Raw genomic sequence first — 22,644 nt, 5'->3', positions numbered from 1 at the left:
GCAAAGAAACTAATTATTAAAATAAGTTTTCATTTTGTTAGATGACTTTATAACGTTAAAAAATGGAAAAGTCCTGTAGGGAATGATTTGGAACATGGCCCAGACTCCAGCCCCAGGACCAAGGCACTCAATCCCCCAGCTGCTGGGAGTGTTGGTTGCTTATGGCTCACAGCTGAGTTCCTTTCTGCACCTCTCTCCAAAAGCCTTACCCAGCAGCGTTTTGCTTCCTCCCCAGAAACATCCCACATTTAATGAGCAGTCAGTAAGAGGGTCTAAAGGTCTGCCCTGTGGCCTCAATTCAGGATGACTCTGAAAGGAAATCCCGGCTCCAGAGCCCCTACTGGATTGCCTGAGGCCTCTATTACAAATTGTTCACAGTTCAACCTCTTTCTCCCTCCGCCCAACCCGGCCTCCCTCACTCCATTATACGTGTTGTTCTTAAGAGCACACTCCAGTAACCCTCCTGCAAACCAGTCTCCCCCCAACTCAGAGTCCAGGGGTTTTGAAAGCGGTCCTAGAAATCAGGCTCTAACGTGGGATTTTGAAGCTAGATTACCTGCCAGCCAGTTGCCAGTAAGCACCTCATCCCTGGTGAGTATTCAGAGCACTTGTCAAGCTGCACGATGTGAATACTAATTTGAATCCACTCATGCTAAGCTGTGTCCCAACCTAGTTAACTGTATTTAAAATAAATAAATAAACCACAGGACTTGATACATGTACTTTATTGCACTGAGTTTTTCTTGCTATAGCTTGGACAAGACTGCCACCTCCTGGAAGAGCTGATGAATACTGGAGACTGAGGTGCAATTGGGGAATCGGTACTATGAAATTGCCTGCGTCTCAGCAGCAACTCTCTCTCCGAGATGTTAAACCAACTCCTAACCTTTCTCAACCTCTGTGAGCAGCTTTTTGCACGGAACCAAGACTTCAAAGAACTTGCGCATCACAATCTTTTTACGTGAAAATTTAAATACAAGTTAACATTTGTGAAGCGTTATGTGCCAAATGCTTTAATTCTTAAGGTTCACAACAGTCTTATGAGGTAGGAACTATCAAGCAGATCCACACTGCGAATGGGGAAATTAAGTTTCAGGGAACTTAAAGCGACGGCTCTGAGGCGGAACCGCCACTTGGAGTCGGAACTCAACTGCTGAGAGCGCAAGCTCCGTAACTACGTAACCGCCTTGGGCATGCGCAGAAAAACACTGACGTACCTTCCCTAGGCGCGGCAAGCAGGTGGGTGTGGCGGGGCCTCTGCAATCCCAGCATTCCCTTCGTGCCGCCATCAATATGGCGGCGCCCATCTTTCGGTCCTTTTCCTGGGGCCGCTGGTCTGGTACCCTAAATCTCTCAGTTTTCTTGCCCTTGGGGCTGCGTAAGGCCCACTCGGGCCCTCAGGGGTTACTGGCAGCGCAGAAGGCTCGAGGTCTGTTCAAGGACTTCTTCCCGGAGACGGGGACGAAAATAGAACTCCCAGAGCTCTTCGACCGTGGCACGGCGAGTTTTCCCCAAACCATTTACTGTGGCTTCGACCCCACGGCAGACTCGCTTCATGTGGGCCATCTTCTTGCGCTGCTGGGCCTGTTTCATTTGCAGCGAGCGGGCCACAACGTGATCGCGCTGGTGGGAGGCGCCACGGCGCGCCTGGGAGACCCGAGCGGCCGTACCAAGGAACGCGAGGCGCTGGAGACAGAGCGCGTGCGAGCCAACGCGCGCGCCCTGCGCCTAGGGCTTGAGGCTCTGGCGGCTAATCACCAGCAGCTTTTCACTGATGGGCGCTCCTGGGGCAGCTTCACTGTGCTGGACAACTCGGCCTGGTACCAGAAGCAGCACCTGGTGGACTTTCTGGCGGCAGTTGGGGGTCACTTCCGCATGGGGACGCTGCTGAGCCGGCAGAGCGTGCAGCTGCGGCTCAAGAGCGCGGAGGGCATGAGCTTGGCCGAATTCTTTTACCAGGTGCTCCAGGCCTATGACTTCTATTACCTCTTCCAGCGTTATGGATGCAGGGTCCAGCTGGGCGGATCTGATCAACTAGGCAACATTATGTCCGGATATGAGTTCATCAACAAGTAAGTGCCTTTAGACCCTGGGGAAATCCTGGGACCAAATAATTTACACACTAGTAGCCTGTGATTTACTCTTAGGATTGTAGGTTGCTGCCCTTCGTTCCAGCTCTTGTTGGTTTTATCCCCATTAAGGCTCTATAATGGCGTTAATAACACTGGCTAATAAGAACTAAAGGGCTGAATTAAGGGTATTAAGAGTAAACGGTGTATTCTAAAAATTAGCTGGGCGTGGTGATGCACGCCCGTAATCCCAGCTCTTCTGGAGGCTGAGGCAGGAGAATGGCTTGAACTCGGGAGGCGAAGGTTAGCAGTGAGCCGAGATAGCGCCACAGCACTCCAGCCTGGGCAACAGAGGGAGACTCCATCTAAAAAAAAAAAAAAAAAGGAAACCGTGTATTCTAGAGCTCTGCAGGAAACAGACCACTAGTGAAGATTTGGTCGGTCTGTTTTGGTTCCCCTAAGTCGTCCTTTCTAATTAGAGAAACTGCTTTTGTGTGTTTATACGAGAACATGACTGGACCTCCTTGAGTAGCTAGCCTCTGCTTTAGCTCTGCACCCTCCATGGAACTAGTGTTAGTCCTTGGTTGGTATCTCAAAAAGTTTTTTCAACTCCAAATAACTGACAAGTAATGCGGGTCTAATAGCATTTTCTTGAGAGAGGTGAAGGATAGGGCTAGCTCATGTGCTACAGAGCAAAACACATGTTTAAAAGGCATTTAGAACATTTCCTTTAGTGTCTCTTCCTGACACCCCTTCACCCAGTTTTCTCCTTCCCACTCAGCCTTTCAAAATCTCTAGTCCATTGTTAAGTAGCACTTCCCCTTGGCCTGCCTAGAAACTGCCTGGAACCACTCATGAGATTCAGAATGAATAGGGTGAGTACTGTAACAGTACATAAGAGGGACAAGAATTCAGATTTAGGAGGTCAAGGAAGTTTTCCTGGAGCAAGTAACCAGAAAGAAATCTGGAAGGTGAACAGTAGAACCTACCACGACTTTGCTTGAGGCACATAATGAAATTGTTCTTTATGCATAGGTTGACTGGAGAAGATGTATTTGGAATCACCGTTCCTCTAATTACAAGTACAACTGGAGCAAAGCTGGGAAAGTCTGCTGGCAACGCTGTTTGGCTAAACAGAGATAAGACATCTCCATTTGAATTGTATCAATTCTTTGTCAGGCAACCAGACGATTCAGTGGAAAGGTGAGTTCTGAATAATGGGCTCAGAAAAATTGACACCATAAACTCATGATATAATTTTAGCCATTGAATCTATGTACACTTTATAGTTTTTTTTTTTTTAACTTAGTTTCTGTCTGCACATAAACCATTACATCATAGAAGACTAATTTTTACTGTGTTCTAAAGTTAAACACTTTGTTGGTTAAAGCAGAAAAACCACAGTGGATGGCTAGAAAATGTAGAGCCAACTTTTTGATCTATATCTAGCAAGTTCTTAGGATTTTATCACCTGCATATTCTAGTTTTTTCACTCCTTTCATCTTGACTACCCTTATTTTTCCTTTGTCTTTCTTCTCTCACAAATATGACTTTAAAGATTCTCTTAAGAAATGATTTTCTCCTTAAATTAAATTGCCTTAAACTCTTGGGAGAATATGAATTAATGAGAAACAAACATACCTACAACAAAAAGTGAAAAAAATATTTTGATACTCTGTAACATCAAAGTAATCTAGGAATAATTCTTTAAGACTTAATAATAAATGACTTTCCTGCAAAATATTAAAAGATGCTATTGAGCAAAATAAAGACCTACATAAATGAAGAGTTAGACCATATTGATAGTACAAAAATATATCAGTTCTTTTTTGTTTTTTTTTGAAACAGAATCTCACTCCCATTGCCCAGGCTGGAGTGTAGTGGCACAGTCTTGGCTCACTGTAGCCTGGAATTCCCAGGCTCAGGTGCACACCACTATGCCCAGCTAATTTTGTATTTTTTTTTTTAGTAGAGGTGGGGTTTCACCATGTTGCCCAGGCTGGTCTCAAACTCCTAGACTCAAGCGATCAACCTGCCTCGGACTCCCAAAGTGCTGGGCTTACAGGCATGAGCCCCCACACCCGGCCAAGATACCAGTTCTGGATTTGATCCACATTTAGTACAGCACCAACCATATCTAAACCGGCTTTTTGTGGAACTTGACAAGCTCATTGTAAGATTGACATAGAAATAAAAAGGGCTAAGATTGGCCAAGATGTTTTTGAAGAACAGCGTGGAAGATTATCATGCCTTATTATAAAATTGCAGTAATTATGGTTTTTTCCTCTTTAGATTTAGTCCTAGAATGTTTGATGATATAGTCCTGGGGTTTTGATGTATTGAGAATTGATAATCTTTTTTTTTTTTTTTTTTTTTTTTTGAGACAGTGTCTCGTTTTGTTGCCCAGGCTGGAGTGTCCTCCACTTCCTGGGTTCAAGCGATTCTCCTGAGTAGCTGGGACTACAGGCATGTGCCACCATGCCCGGCTAATTTTTGTATTTTTGTAGAGGCAGGGTTTCGCCATGTTGGCCAGGCTGTCTTGAACTCCTGACCTCAAGTGATCCACCCTCCTCAGCCTCACAAAGTGCTGGGATTACAGGCTTGAGCTACCGCACCCAGCCTAGATAATTGATAATCTTTTTGAAAATTGCATTTTCTATCTGGTTCTGGTGTTTAGAAATACAATTACTTTATATATATTACCTTTAAATCTAGCAACTTTGCCAAACTCATTATTTCTAATAATGAACTTTAGGTTTAAAGGTACATGTTTAAAGACCAATGGCACAGATTAGAGAATCCAGACACACTCTAGCATATATGGTCTCCTTATCTCTGGCAAAGGTGGCATTGTAGTTTGGGAAGACAGTCTTCAGTGAATATTGCTCCATTAGTTAGATGTCTTTGTGGGTGAAAAAAATGAAACTTAACCTTACATAGTACACGAAAGTCGATTCCAGGTAGATTATAGACCTAAATCTATATCAAAAGACAAAACAATAAAACTTTTAGATAAATAGGAAAATGCCTTTATGACTTTAAGATAGAGAAAGATTCTTAAACAGGACACAAAAGGAAGAGATAGGTAAGTTAGACTAAATTAAAAATAAGATCTGGGGCCGGGTGCGGTGGCTCAAGCCTGTAATCCCAGCACTTTGGGAGGCCGAGACGGGCGGATCACGAGGTCAGGAGTTCGAGACCATCCTGGCTAACACGGTGAAACCCCGTCTCTACTAAAAAATACAAAAAACTAGCCGGGCGAGGTGGTGGGCGCCTGTAGTCCCGGCTACTCGGGAGGCTGAGGCAGGAGAATGGCATAAAAACCCGGGAGGCGGAGCTTGCAGTGAGCTGAGATCCGGCCACTGCACTCCACCCTGGGCGACATAGCGAGACTCCGTCTCAAAAAAAAAAAAAAAAAAAAAATCTGTTCATCATGAGTCACTGTTAAGAGTGGGAAAAGATTGCTATTTTCAGTACATGTATCTAAATGATAAAGGGCTTGTATTCAAATTAATATAAAGAATTTCTTATTTCACATTGCATGTCTGTATCAAAACATCTCATGCACCCCGTAAGTATATACACCTATATACCCACAAAAAATTGTTTAAATAATTTCAAAAATTAAAAATGAAAAAACTAAATACTATATTAAACATAGTTATTTTAATGTTAAAAACAGAAATTTCTCTAAGCCAGTGAGAAAAAGACAACCCAGCAGAACAAGGGAAACAGACTTGAACAGGTACTTCACAAAGATCCTATCCAAAGGCCAAAAACATATAAAAAGGTGCTTAGCCTTCATACTGAGAAGAAAAAATACAAGATAAAGGGCACAACGAGATACCATTATGCACCCTCCAGAATGGCTAAACAAAAGAGCTGGCAGAACGAAGTGCTGACAAGACTGTTCCAAGGTGGTGGAAGAATAAACGTATAGAACCACTTTGGGAAAACATTTGGCAGTACCTACTAAAGCTAAATGTGCACATAACCTGTGATCCAGCAGTTCCTCTTCTGGGCATATACCCAACAGAAATTAATGCACATAGGCACCAACAGTGGTATATGAGGCTATTCAGAGCAGCATTAATAGCAATTGTCTAAAAATAGAAACAGCACAAAAGTTCACAGAAAAACACGTTGTAGGATAATCATAGCATGGAATGCTGTACATGCAGAATCATGGATGACTCGCCTAAACATATCAACGTGCCAGAAAATAAATTCTGTATGATTCCTTTTATATATAAATCCTACAGACAGGCAAAATTAAGTGATGCTCTTAAGGGAGGCATACTGAGATGTTAAAAGTATCAGGAAAGACAAGGAAGTGATTACTATCAAAGGCAAAATAGTGATTAACTTGGAGGGGTGTGTGATATATTTGCGCATTCTTGGGTAAGGGCAATACTGTATTTCTTTTCTTTTCTTTTTTTGAGATGGAGTCTCACCTCTGTCACCAGGCTGGAGTGCAGTGGCGCAATATCGGCTCACTGCAACCTCCACCTGCCGGGTTCAAGTGATTCTCCTGCCTCAGCCTTCTGAGTAGCTGGGACTTTTTTTGTATTTTTTAATAGAGATGGGGTTCACCATGTTGTCCAGGCTGGTCTCAATCTCCTGACCTCGTGATCCACCCACCTCGGCCTCCCAAAGTGCTGGGATTACAGGCATGAGCCACTGCGCCCAGCCCAATATTGTATTTCTTGACCATGGTAATGGTTACGTAGATGTTTTATGATTCATTAAGCTGTATCTTTGCGAATAATGTACTTTTTTCTGTGTGTTAGGTATTTCACCAAAGAAAAAGTTTAAAAAGAGAATACATATAGGATGATATTAATAGTCATATATCACTTAACAACAGGGATATGTTCTGGGAAATGTGTTGTTAGGTGATTTCATCATTGCAAATATCATAGAGTGTCCCCATGCAAACACAGATAGCGTAGCCTACTACACACCTAGGCTATACAGTGTACCCTTCCTAGGGCAGAAACATGTACAGCACATGACTGTACTATTGAAGGCAATGGTAACACGAGGGTATTTGTATACGTAAATGTAGAAAAGGTACTGTAAACTATGGTATTATAATGTTATGGACCACTGGTAGACCGTACCAGTCCGTGGCCTATTGGTAACAGGGCCGCACAACAGGAGCTGAGGGGCAGGCGAGCAAGCATTACCACCTGGGTTCCATCTCCTGTCAGATCCCCTGTGGCATTAGATTCCTATAGGAGCACAAACCCTGTTGTGAACTGCGCATGCAAGAGACTAGGTTGCACACTCCTTATGAGGATCTAACAAATGCCTGATGATCTGAAGTGAAACAGTTTCATTCTGAAACCACCTTCCCTCCCTGCCGCCCCCTGGTGCCAAAATGGTTGGGGATGGCGGATAGATGCAGTCCGTCATTGACAGGAGCATCATTATGCAGAGCAAACTGATTTATATCAGTTTTTAAAATTACACAGTAGTTTTTTTTATGGCCACATGCACATAAAAGTATAAAAACACGCTTGGGAAGGATGGCAGCACATAAACTTAGATTTATGGTTATCTCTGGGGGCAAGGCAGGGATCGTGATTGGACTGGGGCCTTCATCTATGCCTATTTTGTTCCTTTTAAAAAGGATACATGAGGCTGGGTGTGGTGGCTCACACCCATAATCCCAACACTTTGGGAGGCTGAGACAAGAGGATCACTTGAGCCCAGGAGTTTGAGACCAGCCTGGGCAACACGGGAGACCCTGTCTTTAAAAAAAAAAATTAACAAATTAGCCAGGTGTGGTGGCAAAGCCTGTGGTCCCGGCTACTTGGGAGGCTGAGGTGGTAGAATTGGTTGAGCCCAGGAGGTTGAGGTTACAGTGAGCCATGATCATGCCACTGCACTCCAGTCTGGGCAACAGCAAGACCCCCCATCTCAAAAAAAAAAAAAAAAAGAAATTGAAAACAAAGATGCCAAAATAGTAACACCTTAAATCTGGGTGATATGTGCATGGGATTTACTATGTTCAGTATGTTTCTGTATGTTTGTTTCATATTTAAAAATAAGCAGGAAAACTTTAAAGGGTAAAGGAGCTGGACATATAAATTAGGTATGTGATATAAGTGTAACTCTTTATTTTTTGTCCCAAAGGTACCTGAAGCTGTTCACTTTCCTGCCCCTTCCAGAGATTGATCATATCATGCAGCTGCATGTCAAAGAGCCAGAAAGGCGGGGTGCTCAGAAACGACTGGCAGCAGAAGTAACAAAGCTTGTTCATGGACGAGAAGGATTGGATTCTGCTAAAAGGTAGTCGTTTAGTAGAATTAACACCTGATAGTTATTTAGTGGATGGACATGAGAAAAGTAGGAGGTATGCTGTTTTAGGGTTATCTTGTCGTTTATTACAAGGACTGTCAGTCAGTATTTGACTTAGCAATTTAAAATAGCCCGTTTATTGGAAAGAAGGATTATCTTGAATTAAGTTCATGAATTTTACCAGATAGATGTTTAAAAAATTTTTAGTCTAGGCCGGGCGCAGTGGCTCACGCCTGTAATCCCAGCACATCGGGAGGCCAAGGTGAGCGGATCACGAGGTCAGGAGTTCGAGACCAGCCTGACCAACATGGTGAAACCCCATCTCTACTAAAAATACAAAAATTTGCTGGGCGTGGTGGCACACGCCTGTAATCCCAGCTACTCAGGAGGCTGAGGCAGGAGAATGGCTTGAACCCAGGAGGCGGAGGTTGCAGTGAGCCGAGATCACACCATTGCAATCCAGCCAGAGCAACAGAGCAAGACTCCATCTCAAAAAAAAAAAACTTTTAGTCTAGAACTTGGACACTCTATAATTGGTTAATGGGTATTAGAACATGTATTTGAATAAACATTTATATAATGTGGCTCTTAAAATGTGTTTTTCAGGTGTACACAAGCCCTTTATCACAGTAGCATAGATGCACTGGAGGTCATGTCTGATCAGGAGTTAAAAGAGTTGTTTAAAGAAGCTCCGTTTTCTGAACTTTTTCTCGATCCTGGAACAAGTGTCCTAGATACCTGCCGCAAAGCAAATGCCATTCCTGATGGTCCCCGAGGGTAAGATTATTTAACTTTTAGATTTACAGTTAATTCACCAGTAAATGTTACAGTTCACAAGGCCAGGAGCAGTGGCTCACGCCTGTAATCCCAGCACTTTGGGAGGCCGAAGCAGGCGGATCACAAGGTCAGGAGATGGATACCATCCTGGCTAACACGGTGAAACCCCGTCTCTACTAAAAATACAAAAAATTAGCCGGGCGTGGTGGCGGGCGCCTGTAGTCCCAGCTACTTGGGAGGCTGAGGCAGGAGAATGGTGTCAACTTGGGAGGCGGAGCTTGCAGTGAGCAGAGATCCCACCACTGCACTCCAGCCTGGGTGACAGAGCGAGACTCCGTCTCAAACAATAAATAAATAAAATGTCACAGTTCACAGCATGTGTTTCCAGAGAGGGTGTTTTCCTGACAATGCTTTAGTGGCATCTCTTCCTTAGAAAAGTTAGTTTAGTCCAAGAATAAAGTATAGCCTGAGAGTACTTATTTTTGAAAATACCTTACATTTTCTATAATAGTACAATACTCATATACTGTCTCTTACTACATCTAACCCAGTCTTCCCTTCAACACTGGAAAAGTGCATTTGAGGGACATGTTGTTCAGTAAATATAGTGGCATCAGTGTACGGCTTAGGGATATGGTCACAATTTTAGAGGGACGCAGAAACAGAGGCCCTGTGTAACAGATTCACCCAGCCCCTCTCATAGTCTGTATCCTCTTTATATTCAGGGATGGGAAAGGTTACCTATCGATAGTATTATCTGAATTTCTGAAAATGAAATGAGCATATAATGGCCAAAACCGCAAGTACTTTTGCACTGACCTACTAACGTCATAAGACTGTTATTGTAAATTATATAATAATCCCCTTGAGAATTGCATTTTCTATTCGGGAATTGAGTAGAATATTTTAATTCCTCAGTTATGAGGTATTAAGGAATAAGGTGTTTCACAAAAAATAATTCAGCATATAATTGATGCTTGTCCATTTTTAAATGAGCAGTGAAATGGAAGGAGAAGTGTTGGGTAGCCGGAAGTCCCCCGGGTGCCTCTTTTACAGGAATTCACACATAAGTCAAATGCTTATCAGCCATATCATGGCCGTGATTATGAATGACATTTGTTATAGCTGCTGTTCTTTCAATTGTCTTGGATTGTTTGCCTCTGTCCTAAAGAGTCCTAGATTATTCTGCCTGGAGAAAGCACCCACTGTCTCCCTATGCATCACCTACCACTCCACCTTAGTGATTCCCTCATCTGCTGGTTTAATACACAGTGAATTTGAGGCTGGTGTCATATACTTCCCTAGAGTACGTCACTGAGACAAATAATTTTCCTCACTATGGAAGCAGATTTTGTTTTCTTCTCAGCGTTACTATGGTGTGTTCACTAATACTGGAAGCTTTACCACTACTGAAGATGACACCACATCTGATTTAGCCAGGGCTCTAATTAAATAAAACATAGAACATCATCTGGAAACCAGCAGACAACGTAAAATAATACTTTCTAAAAAAAAGGAATCTGCCTTAAGTAGAAAATCTTTTACTGATGAGTTTTATAAAACCATGTCCATGGCCAGCTATGGTGGCTCACACCTGTAATCCCAGCACTTTGGAAGGCCAGGGGCGGGAGGATTGCGTGGGGCCAGGAATTTGAGATCCGTGTGGTCAAGAATGTAGTGAGACTCCGTCTCTACCCAAAAATAAAGGTATAAAAATATTTTAAAAACTATGTCAGTAGTTGTTTCTTAATTTTATTTGGTAACACATTCAGATGAGAGAAAAACCACCATTTATCTTTATTAAGGACTTCCAAGATCTAGCCATGCTGTAGCCCTGACTTCGCAGATCTTACCTCTTTCTAGCTGCTCCCGTTTCCTGACGATTGTCAAGGTAGCTTCACTCCCAGTTTAAGTATCTCTTTTTTCAGTGAAATGTTCAGCCCTCACCTACCCAGTGTGCTCCTAGAACAACTTCTCCTAGGTCTTTTTTGGTTTTTTCTTGAGACAGAGTCTCGCTCTGTTGCCCAGGCCGGAGTGCAGTGGCGCGATCTCAGCTCACTGCAACCTCTGCCTCCTGGGTTCAAGCAGTTCTGCCTCAGCCTCCCGAGTAGCTGGGATTACAGGCGCCCGCCACCACACCCGGCTAATTTTTTTTGTATTTTTTAGTAGAGACGGGGTTTCACCATGTTAGGCAGGATGGTCTTGATCTCCTGACCTTGTGATCTGCCCGCCTCGGCCTGTCAAAGTGCTAAGATTACAGGCGTGAGCCACCGTGCCCAGCTTCTCCTAGGTCAGCATTAATCACAGTGTGTTGTCATTGTTCATTTATTTGTCTTTATCTCTCTGCTAGATTGCAGTACCATTTATATTTAGCACATAGAGCTCTGTAAATGTTTAGTGAATTAGTTGGATGATAAATAACTCCAGTGAAATTTATTTAACTTTATATATGCCATCAAAAATTTTGGTTAGTAATCTGATGTATTAGATCAGCTATGGATCTCCAGTTTCTGAAACCAACCAATTTCATTTTTAAGAAAATTTTTCATTTTAACAATTTGCTATTTGCATAGTCTCAATATAATTTGCAAGGACTTTCCAGCTTCATAAGCAAATTTCCTAAAGATTTCTGTAGCTAACACTGTAGTTGTGACTTGTGTCTCATGGATAGTTTACTGAAAGCAACAGTAGCTAACACTGTAGTTGTGACTTGTGTCTCATGGATAGTTTACTGAAAGCAACATTGTTCTCTTTTATTTTTGGAAGTTTCTTTTCTGTGATTTTTTTTTCCCCAAGGTGGTGGGGGGGAATTCTCCATTATTCCTATTCACTTCGTTTTTAAAGCCACTACCAACTGAATAGTTAGCAAAAGCAGTGAGATATGCCAGCTCTTTTTCTCCGCCAAACAAGAAATTTACCTTTATGCCTTGCATCTCAGATGCATAGGCATAAATTCCGGCCAGGCGCAGTGATTCACACCTGTATTCCCAGCACTTTAGGAGGCCGAAGCAGGTGGATCACCTGAAGTCAGGAGTTTGAGACCAGCCTGGCCAACATTGCAAAACCCGTCTCTACTAAAAATACAAAATTAGCCAGGTGTGGTGGCATGCACCTGTAATCCCAGCTACTCTGGAGGCTGAGGCAGAAGAATCACTTAGAACGCAGGAGGCGGAGGTTGCAGTGAGCTGAGATCACGCCAGCCTGGGCTACAGAGCAAGACTGTGTCTCAAAAAGAAACAAAAAACAAAGAGCATTAAAGGGAGGCAGAATCTATTAATAATAGAGCAAACATGAAGGTAACAGTCCAGGGCCACATGTTCTCAATTGGAGGGCCTCTGAAATCTAAGTGAACAGTCCTTTTTGGGGGACAGATCAACAGTGATTGGATCTCTCTACTTACTAAACGTTTCTGTTTTTTAGGTATCGAATGATAACAGAAGGCGGAGTCAGCATCAATCACCGACAAGTAACAAATCCTGAGAGTGTTTTAGTTGTTGGACAACATATTCTCAAGAATGGACTTTCCTTACTTAAAATAGGAAAAAGAAACTTCTACATTATAAAATGGCTTCAGTTATGATGAAAAGTCCTTCATGTTGTCCAAATAAACTTAACCATCCTTCATTCTCAAGACCTCTGAAGGGCTGGCTGCAGAACTGAGACCTTTGCTTATGCAAATCAGAAAAATAGAACGGCCTAGGACTCAGTGTGAGTAACTTCATTATTTTTATGGGCTGGTTAATAAATATTTGTTTAATGATGGGATGTTTTATTTTCTGATGTGCAAACCTTGATTACCATAAAAAAACATGACTTTCAGCGTTAATCTCTTTTTAAAATTATACTTCAGAAGAGAAAGAAATGCTGGCTTTCGTATCTTATCCTTCCTGCTCTCCTTTTTGTAGTGACGAGGAACAATAAAAAAGAGGTAGTGTAAGGAATTGTGAGGCAGTGTGTGGTGGCTCACACCTGTAATCCCAGCACTTTGGGAGGCCAAGCTGGGCAAATCGCTTGAGGCCAGGAGTTTGAGACCAGCCTGGCCAACAGGGTGAAACCCTGTCTCTACTGAAAATATAAAAATTAGCCAGGCATGGTGGCAGACCTGTAACTCCAGCTGCTCAAGAGGCTGAGCTGCAAGAATCACTCAAACCCAGTAGATGGAAGTTGCAGTGAGCTGAGATCACACCACTGCACTCCAACCTGGGAGATAGCATGAGGAGTGAGTGACACTCTGTCTCAAAAAAATAAAGGAATTGTAGCTGCTTTTGTATCAGATATGGAGCACCGATCTCACTAATGTTATATAGTTGTTTATAAAATCAACAGGGCCTCTAGTGTCCATATTAGAAATGGAAAAACTAGTATTAAAAACTTTGATTCAAAATTTGATTTTTTTTGTAGTTCAGGGAGCAAATGTAGTTCTCCCTAAAAAGGAGAAAAGTTAGATGAGGCTATGGTTGCTTTGAGAAATTACAGTAAGAAGTAGTTTCTTTACAAAGAATAGTACAAAAATCAGTGTGTGACTTTTCAGAAAGTTTCTAATTCAGTTGTCTAGTTCCTTGCCTGTGTTCCAGTGTAATTCTATTCACGTTAAGCCTTGTCAGTGGATTCCTATGGTAGCAATGTTTTTTTAAATTTAGAAATTTAAATTGGTTTTAAGTTTCAACTTTTCCCCCCAAGCAGATTCCAACTTGAGGTAAATTAAAAAGTTATACCCCATCATATGAGATGCAATCTCATATGCAATCATATGAGAATATCAAAAAGTATCCAGGTAAGGCAAGTTTTCAGGTCAAACTTAAAGGATTTGGAATCAAGACTGAGCTAGCTCTGCAAACATGAGGCAAATTAATTCTCCAGAACTATTTCCATATCTGAAAAATCAAGGCAATGGCCTCCCTGTTGCCTTGAGGATCAAGTGAATCACATACGAAATGATTAATCAGATTTCTTTTGAAAACCTTACAGGCAGCAGAGCATGGCTTTAGTGTTCAAATTCTAGCCATTACTACCTCGATTACTTGGAGCAAGTCACTGTCTTCATACGCAAAAATGGAGGTGTTATAATACCTTGGTGAACTGTCAGAATCTGGTAGGAAAAAAGTCATAAAATGTTTGGTATTCTATACAGTTATGTTCCAAAATAGATTTAGGTATTAAAAAGCTCTTTCTTTTCTCTCTCTTCCTTTCTCTGGGAGAAAAGTTAAGAATTCATTTTTTGACAAACTTTAATGTCATTTCATACCAGCAATTTTATTTACACAGCAAGAACATACAGGTTATAAATGTCAGAGATCATCTCTACATTTCAGATCTTGATTCAGTTTAAGGGCCAACAAAGGGAGGTTTTTCTCTTTCCATTAAGTTTCTTGCCTCCGATTTTTGTTGTACAAAGTGTGTAGTACTAGCAAGTGCATTACCATAGCATGTCTTTAATTTTCAATTTGAAATCTGATGTGCTTGAGAAAAGTGCATCAAAAGTTTTTGTTTTTGTTTTTGTTTACCTTACAAATTCAAAAGACTAGAATAATGGTAGTCATCTGGAAAAAGTAAATCATGGATGGCTATAATTTTGAAACTGATGCTTAATGATGGCAGTGATTTTTTAAGTGTGGTAACGTTTTGGGAGCATGTATCCTCTCTCAAGATGGTACTAGTAAGAGATTCAAAGTAGTACCATATCGGATCAGACTGATGATGTGGGGTTTTTTATGTTTGAGATCAGTTGGTGAGCCTGTTGTTCCTTAGTAAATTGGTGCCATAAGCTAAAGTTAACATATTCATATTTTCCCTGCCAGTAGTCCTTCATAAATATCGGGTCATAAACTGAAAAAAAAAAAAAAAATTATCTGCAATATAAATGTGTTGTCTATTAGAAATGGGGCTAGATGTCTTAAGGATTTCTAAGTATATCTTAAAATTTATAATGTTGTGGTTCATACCAAGAATCATCTGGGGAATTTTAACAAAATATGTATATGTTCTAAACCTCATCACTACCCCATAAATGCAGCTTAAATCTGAAGGAGTATATGTATCTAGGTTTTTTTCTTTTTTCTTTTTTGAGACGGAGTTTCGCTCTTGTTGCCAAGGCTGGAGTGCAATGGCACGATCTTAGCTCACCACAACCTCCACCTCCCGGGTTCAAGTGATTCTCCTGCCTCACCCTCCCGAGTAGCTGGGATTACAGGCATGCGCCACCATGCCCGGCTAATTCTGTATTTTTAGTAGAGACAGGGTTTCTCCGTGTTGGTCAAGCTGGTCTCCAACTCCTGACCTCAGGTGATCTGCCTGCCTCGGCCTCCCAAAGTGCTGGGATTACAGGCGTGAGCTACCACGCCCGGCCTTGGGTGTTTTTCTTTCAGCTCCTCCAGTACTTTCATACTATTCTAATACATTTTGTTGGTATGAAGCAAAAGTAGTTATTACCAGTGCATACATACAGTACATTGGTTTTAAGTTCCACCTCAAAGTGAATCTTAGAGCCTGGTTTAAGTGCTCCACTTTAGAGAGATGTACCTTAATTACTACTGTATTTGCAAATTAAGGGAAATTTAGGTCATCATTTGATTTTCTAAAACCTAAAAGGAACTGGCCATCATTACCAAGTCTTTCTAGATAATCAAGGGTAGATGGCTGTTTTTAATGTAGGAATTAATGTACACATTCCAGCTTTCAGGTTTAAGTATGAAGCAAAGCATATTTTAATTTGCTAGCGCAAATGGACCCAGAATTGGAAGGGCTATGTAACTACACAGTATGCACACCACATCCATGTCAGTGTCACAGATCCTCTTGTGCATTCAGCTTTCTTAAAAACACATCAAAGGCTGCAGAGAAGCTCAGAAAAACTAAATTGCAGGACAGGTGGAATACAATGACTCTATGTGAGGAACTTGCCAACTCACATCTTTCAAAGCCAGATCAGCTTATATAGTACATGCATTATAGTCATATGAAATGTTGTCTTGGTGCTTTCTTCTTGGAGGACTATGGCAGCAGCTTTGAGACTACTAACAAAGATTATTACACAGGTCATCTTATCCACAGGCAAACTGCTTTGCACAGCTAGAACATTAACAGTTCTTTTTAAGTTCAGATGAAACTGTCACAAGACAGACTTGATGTATTTTACATATACTGGGAAACTTTAGAAACAGCCATTTATTATTTGGATTAAATGTGTGATTCGTTCTGTAATATGGAATACACTTTTCAGTTTATAGCCAGTCTTCACATGAGCAGATTCATACCACTGCAATACACAGGAGTTCATAAATAAGATTCTACTCAGGTAGGCAGTAACTAGCAAGTTTTGAGTCAACAAAGTCTCAGTATTACATAGTTCTCTTCACCAAAGATGAGTCTCTCGGATTTCAGCAATAATTTGACTGGCTCCTTGTAATGCCTGCATTAAAGGAAATAAAAATTGTAAATGCTATTACAAAGTTATGAAATTAATCTGAATTATGCGGGGTGGTTTTTCCAGTGTATATGTGGTAGGTTTATAACTAACCAATAAATATCTTCTCTGGAATTTGAATCTAATCAAGTACCAGCCAGGTGCGGTGGCTCACGCCTGTAATCCCAGCACTTAGTCCCAGTACTCTGGGAGGCTGAAGTGGGCAGATCATGAGGTCAGGATATCGAGACCATCCTAGCTAACACGGTCTCTACTAAAAATACCAAAAAGCAGCCGGGCATGATGGCGGGTGCCTATGGTTCCAGCTACTCTGGAGGCTGAGGCAGGAGAATGGCGTGAACCCGGGAGGCGGAGCTTGCATTGAGCTGAGATGGCACCACTGCACTCTAGCCTGGGCTACAGAGCAAGACTCCGTCTCAAAAAAAAAAAGATTTTTATCAAGTACCAATAGGAAACAAGCCTAGCTAGAATATAAAGACTATATACATCCAAGAATCAAACTGCATTTAACACTATTTCTATGTTTCTATCTACTACCCAAGTATAAAAATTCCAAAGGTTCACAGTACCTTTAGCATATCAGCTGCTTCTTTCCTGCGCTGTGCCATGTCCTCAGATTCAGTCAGAAGATCATCCAATAAGGATGATTTATAAAGCTGGCCTACTAGCTCACTCTGAAGAGTGTCTTTCACATGATTAACCAAAAAATGCATTACTGCCTTTGGCACACTGCAAACAAAACCAAATTACGGAATTTTAGCCAAAATTCTACTTTTAATAATCTGGGCTTAGAAAATAACCTCATGAAATAAAGTTAAGTAAGAACACTCTACTACTTTGGATATTTCATTAAATGGCGTAATCGCCCTTTATATTTTTGCTTAATTATAATTAAACATTAAGAAAAGCAGTTCTCGGCTGGGCGCAGTGGCTCATGCCTGTAATCCCAGCACTTCAGGAGGCTGAGGCAGGTGAATTGCTTGAGGCCAGGAGTTTGATACCAGCATGGCCAACATGGTGAAACCCCATCTGCACTAAAACTACAAAACTTAGCTGAGCGTGGTGGCGCACGCCTGTGATCCCAGCTACTCGAGAGGCTGAGCTACTTTACCTTCTTTCCATCATCCTTATTTCAAAACTCTTCAATAGGCATTTACTCATAATAGCCAATAAGTGAAAAAAACACAAACATCAGCTGATGAATGGATAACACAGTATATCTCTATAATCTAGTATTATTCACAGATAAAAACATACATCACTTAATGACAAGGATATGCTCTGAGAAATGCATTATTAGATGATTTCATTACATGAACATCACAGAGGGTTCTTACACAAATGTAGATGGTACAGCCTACAACACACGTAAGCTATATGAGATAGCCTATTGCTCCTAGGCTACAAACATGTACAGCATGTTACTGTACTGAATAGGGAACTGTAATACAATGGGAATAATTTGTGTATCTAAACATAGAAAATGTACAGCAAAAATATGGTATTATAATCTAATGGGAACACATTCAAATATGTTGTGTGTTGACTAAAATGTTATGTGGCGCATGACTATACTGATTCATACTACAATACAGATAAGGCTTGAAAACATTAAGTGAGCCAGGTGCGATGGCTCACGCCTGTAATCCCAGCACTTTGAGAGGCCGAGACAGGTGAATCACTTGACGTCAGGAGTTCGAGACCAGCCTGGCTAATATGGTGAAACCCATCTCTACTAAAAATATAAAAATCAGCCAGGCATGGTGCTGCACACCTGTTATCCCAGCTACTCAGGAGGCTAAGGCAGGAGAATCGCTTGAACCCTGAAGGCGGAGGTTGAAGTGGGCCAAGACTACGCCACTGCACGCCAGCCTGGGCGACAAAGCGAGACTCCATCTCAAAACAAAAACACCCTCTGCAGGGGATGGGGGCAATAAAGGAGACAAATGGAATTTTTTCTTCAGGCCCACAGTGTAAAACACTAGGAACTATTATTTCTACCACAAGCTACAGGTTTAAAAAGTTTACAAGCAAAAAAGATAAATGGTTCTACAGACAAAATCATTTATTTCAATATGAAGTATATTTATTACTCTGTGCAGTAAAATTCATCTTAGCTGCTGACAGATTACCAAAAACTGGATACAGAATATTTTCTAATAGATCACTTCATACAACTAAATGTGTATTCTCCCTATTACTGCATGAAATGACATACCAGGCAACATGAAGGAGAAGATGCAGTAGGGGAGTAGACACATGCAAAAACATTCTGAACGAGAAACCGTATACATATTTCTTAGTAAAAGACATTCGTTTTGATGCTTTGGAAAACCAAGTTAAATTAAAAAGGCAAGTCAGTGTTACTAGCCAAAATAGTTAATGAAACTACTGAATTAAAATTTAGGAAAAAAACATTTTCTTAAATGACTCAAAATGTGGCAGCCATATAGAACAAAAGATTCATTTTAATAGCTTTTTCTAGCTGATACATGAGGTCCTAGTCATTCTGTGTTAACAAACTGAGTCTTGCTACAAGTTACCAAAGGACTATCAGAGAATCCATTCGATGATTTAGAATAAAAACCTAAAATTTAAAAAATACATGTATTTTTCAAACCAGATCATAGAATCATCCAGCAGTATTAGAGCCTGTGATTTATATTAAGTAATACTAACCTGTCTTGAATATTCTTTCTGACAATAAGAAAATATGATTTAATGAGTCGTTCAATAACCTCACAATCTCGCTGTTCCCGAGCGGATAGTTTCCGTGCAACAGGAACTGGCTAAATAGGGATGAGGGGGGAAAAATGTTACTTTTGTGACACTTTGAAATGGCAGCATTTAACATCTGAAAGTTATGTAAGTTTTTGAGACTTTAGTTCTTTCTGTCTAATCAATTTCCTACTAACTTGGTCATCTTATTAGACCTAAACCAAAGTGTCATGGCTTACCACATCCAGCAGATTCACAGCATGACCTTTTTGTGGACTGGCTGGCATAATTGGAATGGGTTTTGATTTTTCTTCTGCTAATAACTCTTCAGCTTTTGAAGTTTTCAGCATTCCTCTCCAATTGCCTGTTGTTGGTTCTTGAACACCATCTCCAACCCCACCACCTCCAGATGCAACCTGAAAAAACATGTTCCAAAACCTATACCAACCACATCATATCTGACCTTAACTAAAACGAAGTTCGTTTTATTTGACAGTAGTCAATATACATCCAGTACCCATCTGAAGTTTATTCATACAGATAATGAGGTCAGAAGGAGACAGTAGGTAGCATGTATAACTGAAACCCTGACCTAACTAAATAAGAGGTTCTGCTGTAAATTGTTTGCAAGGCATCAACCAATTTATGTTCTATTTAATTCCTTTTTTCTTTATCATTCGCTCGCCAACTTTTCAAAATCATTCCTCTTCTCCCACCCTTCAAACACTAAATTGTAGAAAAAGTATATGCTGCCCTTAAAATCAAAACTACTCGTTAAAAGCACAAAGAACTGCCATTCAGTTTAATTTAAGTAATCATAAACACTGTTAAACTCTAAAAGTTCCATGAACTTATGTCTCTGAAGTTAAGAGTTTATGTATTTCAAGTCAATTTACATTCCTATAGTCAACAAAATGCCATAAGGTATCAGTAGGAACTCTTTTTTTTTTTTTTTTTTTTTTTTTTTTTTTTTTTTTTTTTTTTTTTTGAGACGGAGTCTCGCTCTGTCGCCCAGGCTGGAGTGCTGTGGCCGGATCTCAGCTCACTGCAAGCTCCGCCTCCCGGGTTCACGCCATTCTCCTGCCTCAGCCTCCCGAGTAGCTGGGACTACAGGCGCCCGCCACCTCGCCCGGCTAGTTTTTTGTATTTTTTAGTAGAGACGGGGTTTCACCGTGTTAGCCAGGATGGTCTCGATCTCCTGACCTTGTGATCCGCCCGTCTCGGCCTCCCAAAGTGCTGGGATTACAGGCTTGAGCCACCGCGCCCGGCCAGTAGGAACTCTTTAACAAAAAGCAAGACTACATTTGCTTTTCGTAGGCTGACAGTCACTATGAGTTCTTTCAAATGTGGAATGTGATAAACACAACAGAAATCCCCTCAACCTCTGTACTCTTAAGGATTTGCAGAAAGAAATCTAGTGCTATCACATTAATCACAAGTGCTTTTACACCTTATTTTCTAGAAAATTTATTAATCTTGACTTCTAAAAGTCAAAAATGACTTTATAATGGAAAAACATAATTCATCAACATTTAAGAGGGTTTTTTTTTTTAGTTATTCTTTAAGAGCTTACAATCTAAAAATGGATTATATAAATTTAATAGAGGATTATGGCAGTAAGAAAAATGGTAGTTTGGGGTAGCATTCTGAATCGAAATACTTGCTTAAATCTGTCTTTAATATGTCAGTTAAGGTGAACTATAAATATTAGTATATTTATATTACACATTAACTTAAAAATGAGTAATTAGGTTTTTATACATGAATGACATACCAAATGAAATCTTAAGGAGAGTGAGCACATTCAGTGTGATGTCATGAATGAAATAAAACTTGTGCAGTGATTTAGATGGTTTGCTTAATATCTGAGCACAGTGGAGCTGAGAGAAGATAAGACATTTATAAACCTTTATCTCAAGTTCAGAACTTTAAATCTGGATAATTAAGGAAAGGAGCTAAATGGCAGAAAATCTTGAAATAGCAATGAGTCTGAATAATTTATACATTATTTAATTTTCCTCTAAAATGGTTATTAAGAATTGAAAACAGTCTCAAACTCTCACAGTCCCCCTGTTTGTTTTTAATTTGCTTAAGCTTCTGAAGCATATGTGAAGCTATATATAGGGTAACAAGTGCAAACTAACTGGAAGCATGAGAAAGAAGCATTAGATTAGAGGATTATCTATTAGTACTGAACAGATCTCAAGATCTTTAAAGAGGAAAGGAAATGTCCAAAAATACAATTCCATCTCTGAAATCTAGGAAATCTCTGAATTTCCTATCAAAATATGTTAAATTTCCTATCAAAATTTAAAACTATTCTTGAAGGTCACAGAAAACAGTGAGAAAGCCTATTATTGTTACTAATTAAAACGTTTAACGCCATCTTCCACCGGTTAGATAAAAGGAACATTAAGAACATAACACAGACAAGAGATAGATACCACTACACAAACAGGTTATTTAATGGTGTTACAGACAGTGTTTCAGTGAGAACCAGAGGTACCAACATTTCCATTCTGAAGCAAGAGACTCACATTTTTAGTTTCTCTTCTGCTGTCCTGAATTAACTGTTGAAAGATATGTTAAAACATGCAATTTAACAAGCAAAATTTAAATACCAATGGGTTGAAATTTTAAAAGTGCAGGATAATTTCCTCTTTAAATTACTTCTTTTTCTGTGTGCATCTTCTATATTGCAAGCAAAAGCATGTCAACAATATAAATTCTGCATTGCATTGTTATATAATTTTAAAATATATATTAGACTAAAGTGATCTGACCTTAGCATGGTATCCCATATTAATATTCTTCTATTCAGTGTATTGTTTCCAGAAGATTATGTTGTACCAAAGAACTAGGCATGCAGGCTTAGATTAAGAATCAGAACAGACCTTGCCATCAGCCTCAGCAGAAGCAGCGGGGGAGGGCTCCTGGGAGGCAGGTGCCAAAGCACTTGGAACTTTAGAAGACTAAAGGCAAAAAATGCAGGGGGGAATAAAAATCAAGGATGCAAAAATGCATTCAGGAACACTCTATAAATGTGAATTTTTCCCTTCTGTAACAAAATCGTAAAATAACATGAAAAATGAAAATAATCATGGGAGATAAAATTATTTATTCTGCCTTATTTCCTTCACCATTGTCACCTTTGTTAAAAGTTTCCTTCAGATGAATACATAATAAAAATCCAAATCCAAAAGCTTCATTTTTATTTTTGGTATTTGATAAGATTCTTTTCTGGCAAAGAAGTCAAGGTAAAAGATTTTTATACACACTTTAGTATTACAACTATTATAAGTATTACTAGTAATTAAAAACTCTATTCTGTGTATACTGTGTTTTCCAAGA

General features: G+C 40.3%; 2 protein-coding genes across 10 annotated transcripts in view; one reads left to right on the top strand and one right to left on the bottom strand.

Annotated features, from left to right (window-relative positions):
* Nucleotides 1-1,213: 1,213 nt before the first annotated feature.
* YARS2 (tyrosyl-tRNA synthetase 2) overlaps nt 1,214-22,644 on the top strand; it is a 34,247-nt gene continuing 12,816 nt past the window's right edge. Inside the window, exons 1-6 of one of the 3 annotated variants that reach the window (XR_007717894.1) lie at nt 1,214-2,072; nt 3,105-3,272; nt 8,211-8,366; nt 8,982-9,152; nt 12,573-12,860; nt 14,121-20,236. Coding sequence is in view for 1 of the 3 variants with exons in the window: in XM_050750048.1 (XP_050606005.1) it covers nt 1,294-2,072; nt 3,105-3,272; nt 8,211-8,366; nt 8,982-9,152; nt 12,573-12,732 (1,434 nt within the window). In the remaining 2 variants the exon portion in view is untranslated. Of the gene's footprint in view, nt 2,073-3,104; nt 3,273-8,210; nt 8,367-8,981; nt 9,153-12,572; nt 12,911-14,120; nt 20,237-22,644 lie in introns of those variants that run through there. The other 2 variants (XR_007717893.1, XM_050750048.1) reach the window with 2 other exon arrangements.
* Nucleotides 14,385-22,644, bottom strand: part of DNM1L (dynamin 1 like) — a 67,271-nt gene continuing 59,011 nt past the window's right edge. For 2 of the 7 annotated variants that reach the window (XM_050750041.1, XM_050750042.1), the window contains 6 exons: nt 22,188-22,265; nt 21,831-21,863; nt 19,533-19,709; nt 19,255-19,364; nt 17,145-17,304; nt 14,385-16,560 (listed from right to left, as the gene is read on the bottom strand). In XM_050750041.1, the coding sequence (XP_050605998.1) occupies nt 16,504-16,560; nt 17,145-17,304; nt 19,255-19,364; nt 19,533-19,709; nt 21,831-21,863; nt 22,188-22,265 (615 nt within the window). In that variant the 3' untranslated portion in view covers nt 14,385-16,503. The remainder of the gene's footprint in view (nt 16,561-17,144; nt 17,305-19,254; nt 19,365-19,532; nt 19,710-21,830; nt 21,864-22,187; nt 22,266-22,644) is intronic. The other 5 variants (XM_050750047.1, XM_050750043.1, XM_050750045.1 and 2 more) reach the window with 3 other exon arrangements.

This window comes from Macaca thibetana, chromosome 11 (genome assembly GCF_024542745.1).
Source record: "Macaca thibetana thibetana isolate TM-01 chromosome 11, ASM2454274v1, whole genome shotgun sequence".
NCBI classification, from domain to species: domain Eukaryota; kingdom Metazoa; phylum Chordata; class Mammalia; order Primates; family Cercopithecidae; genus Macaca; species Macaca thibetana.
Note: the sequence above shows the minus strand (reverse complement) of the source record. Positions and strands in the feature narration are given on the sequence as shown.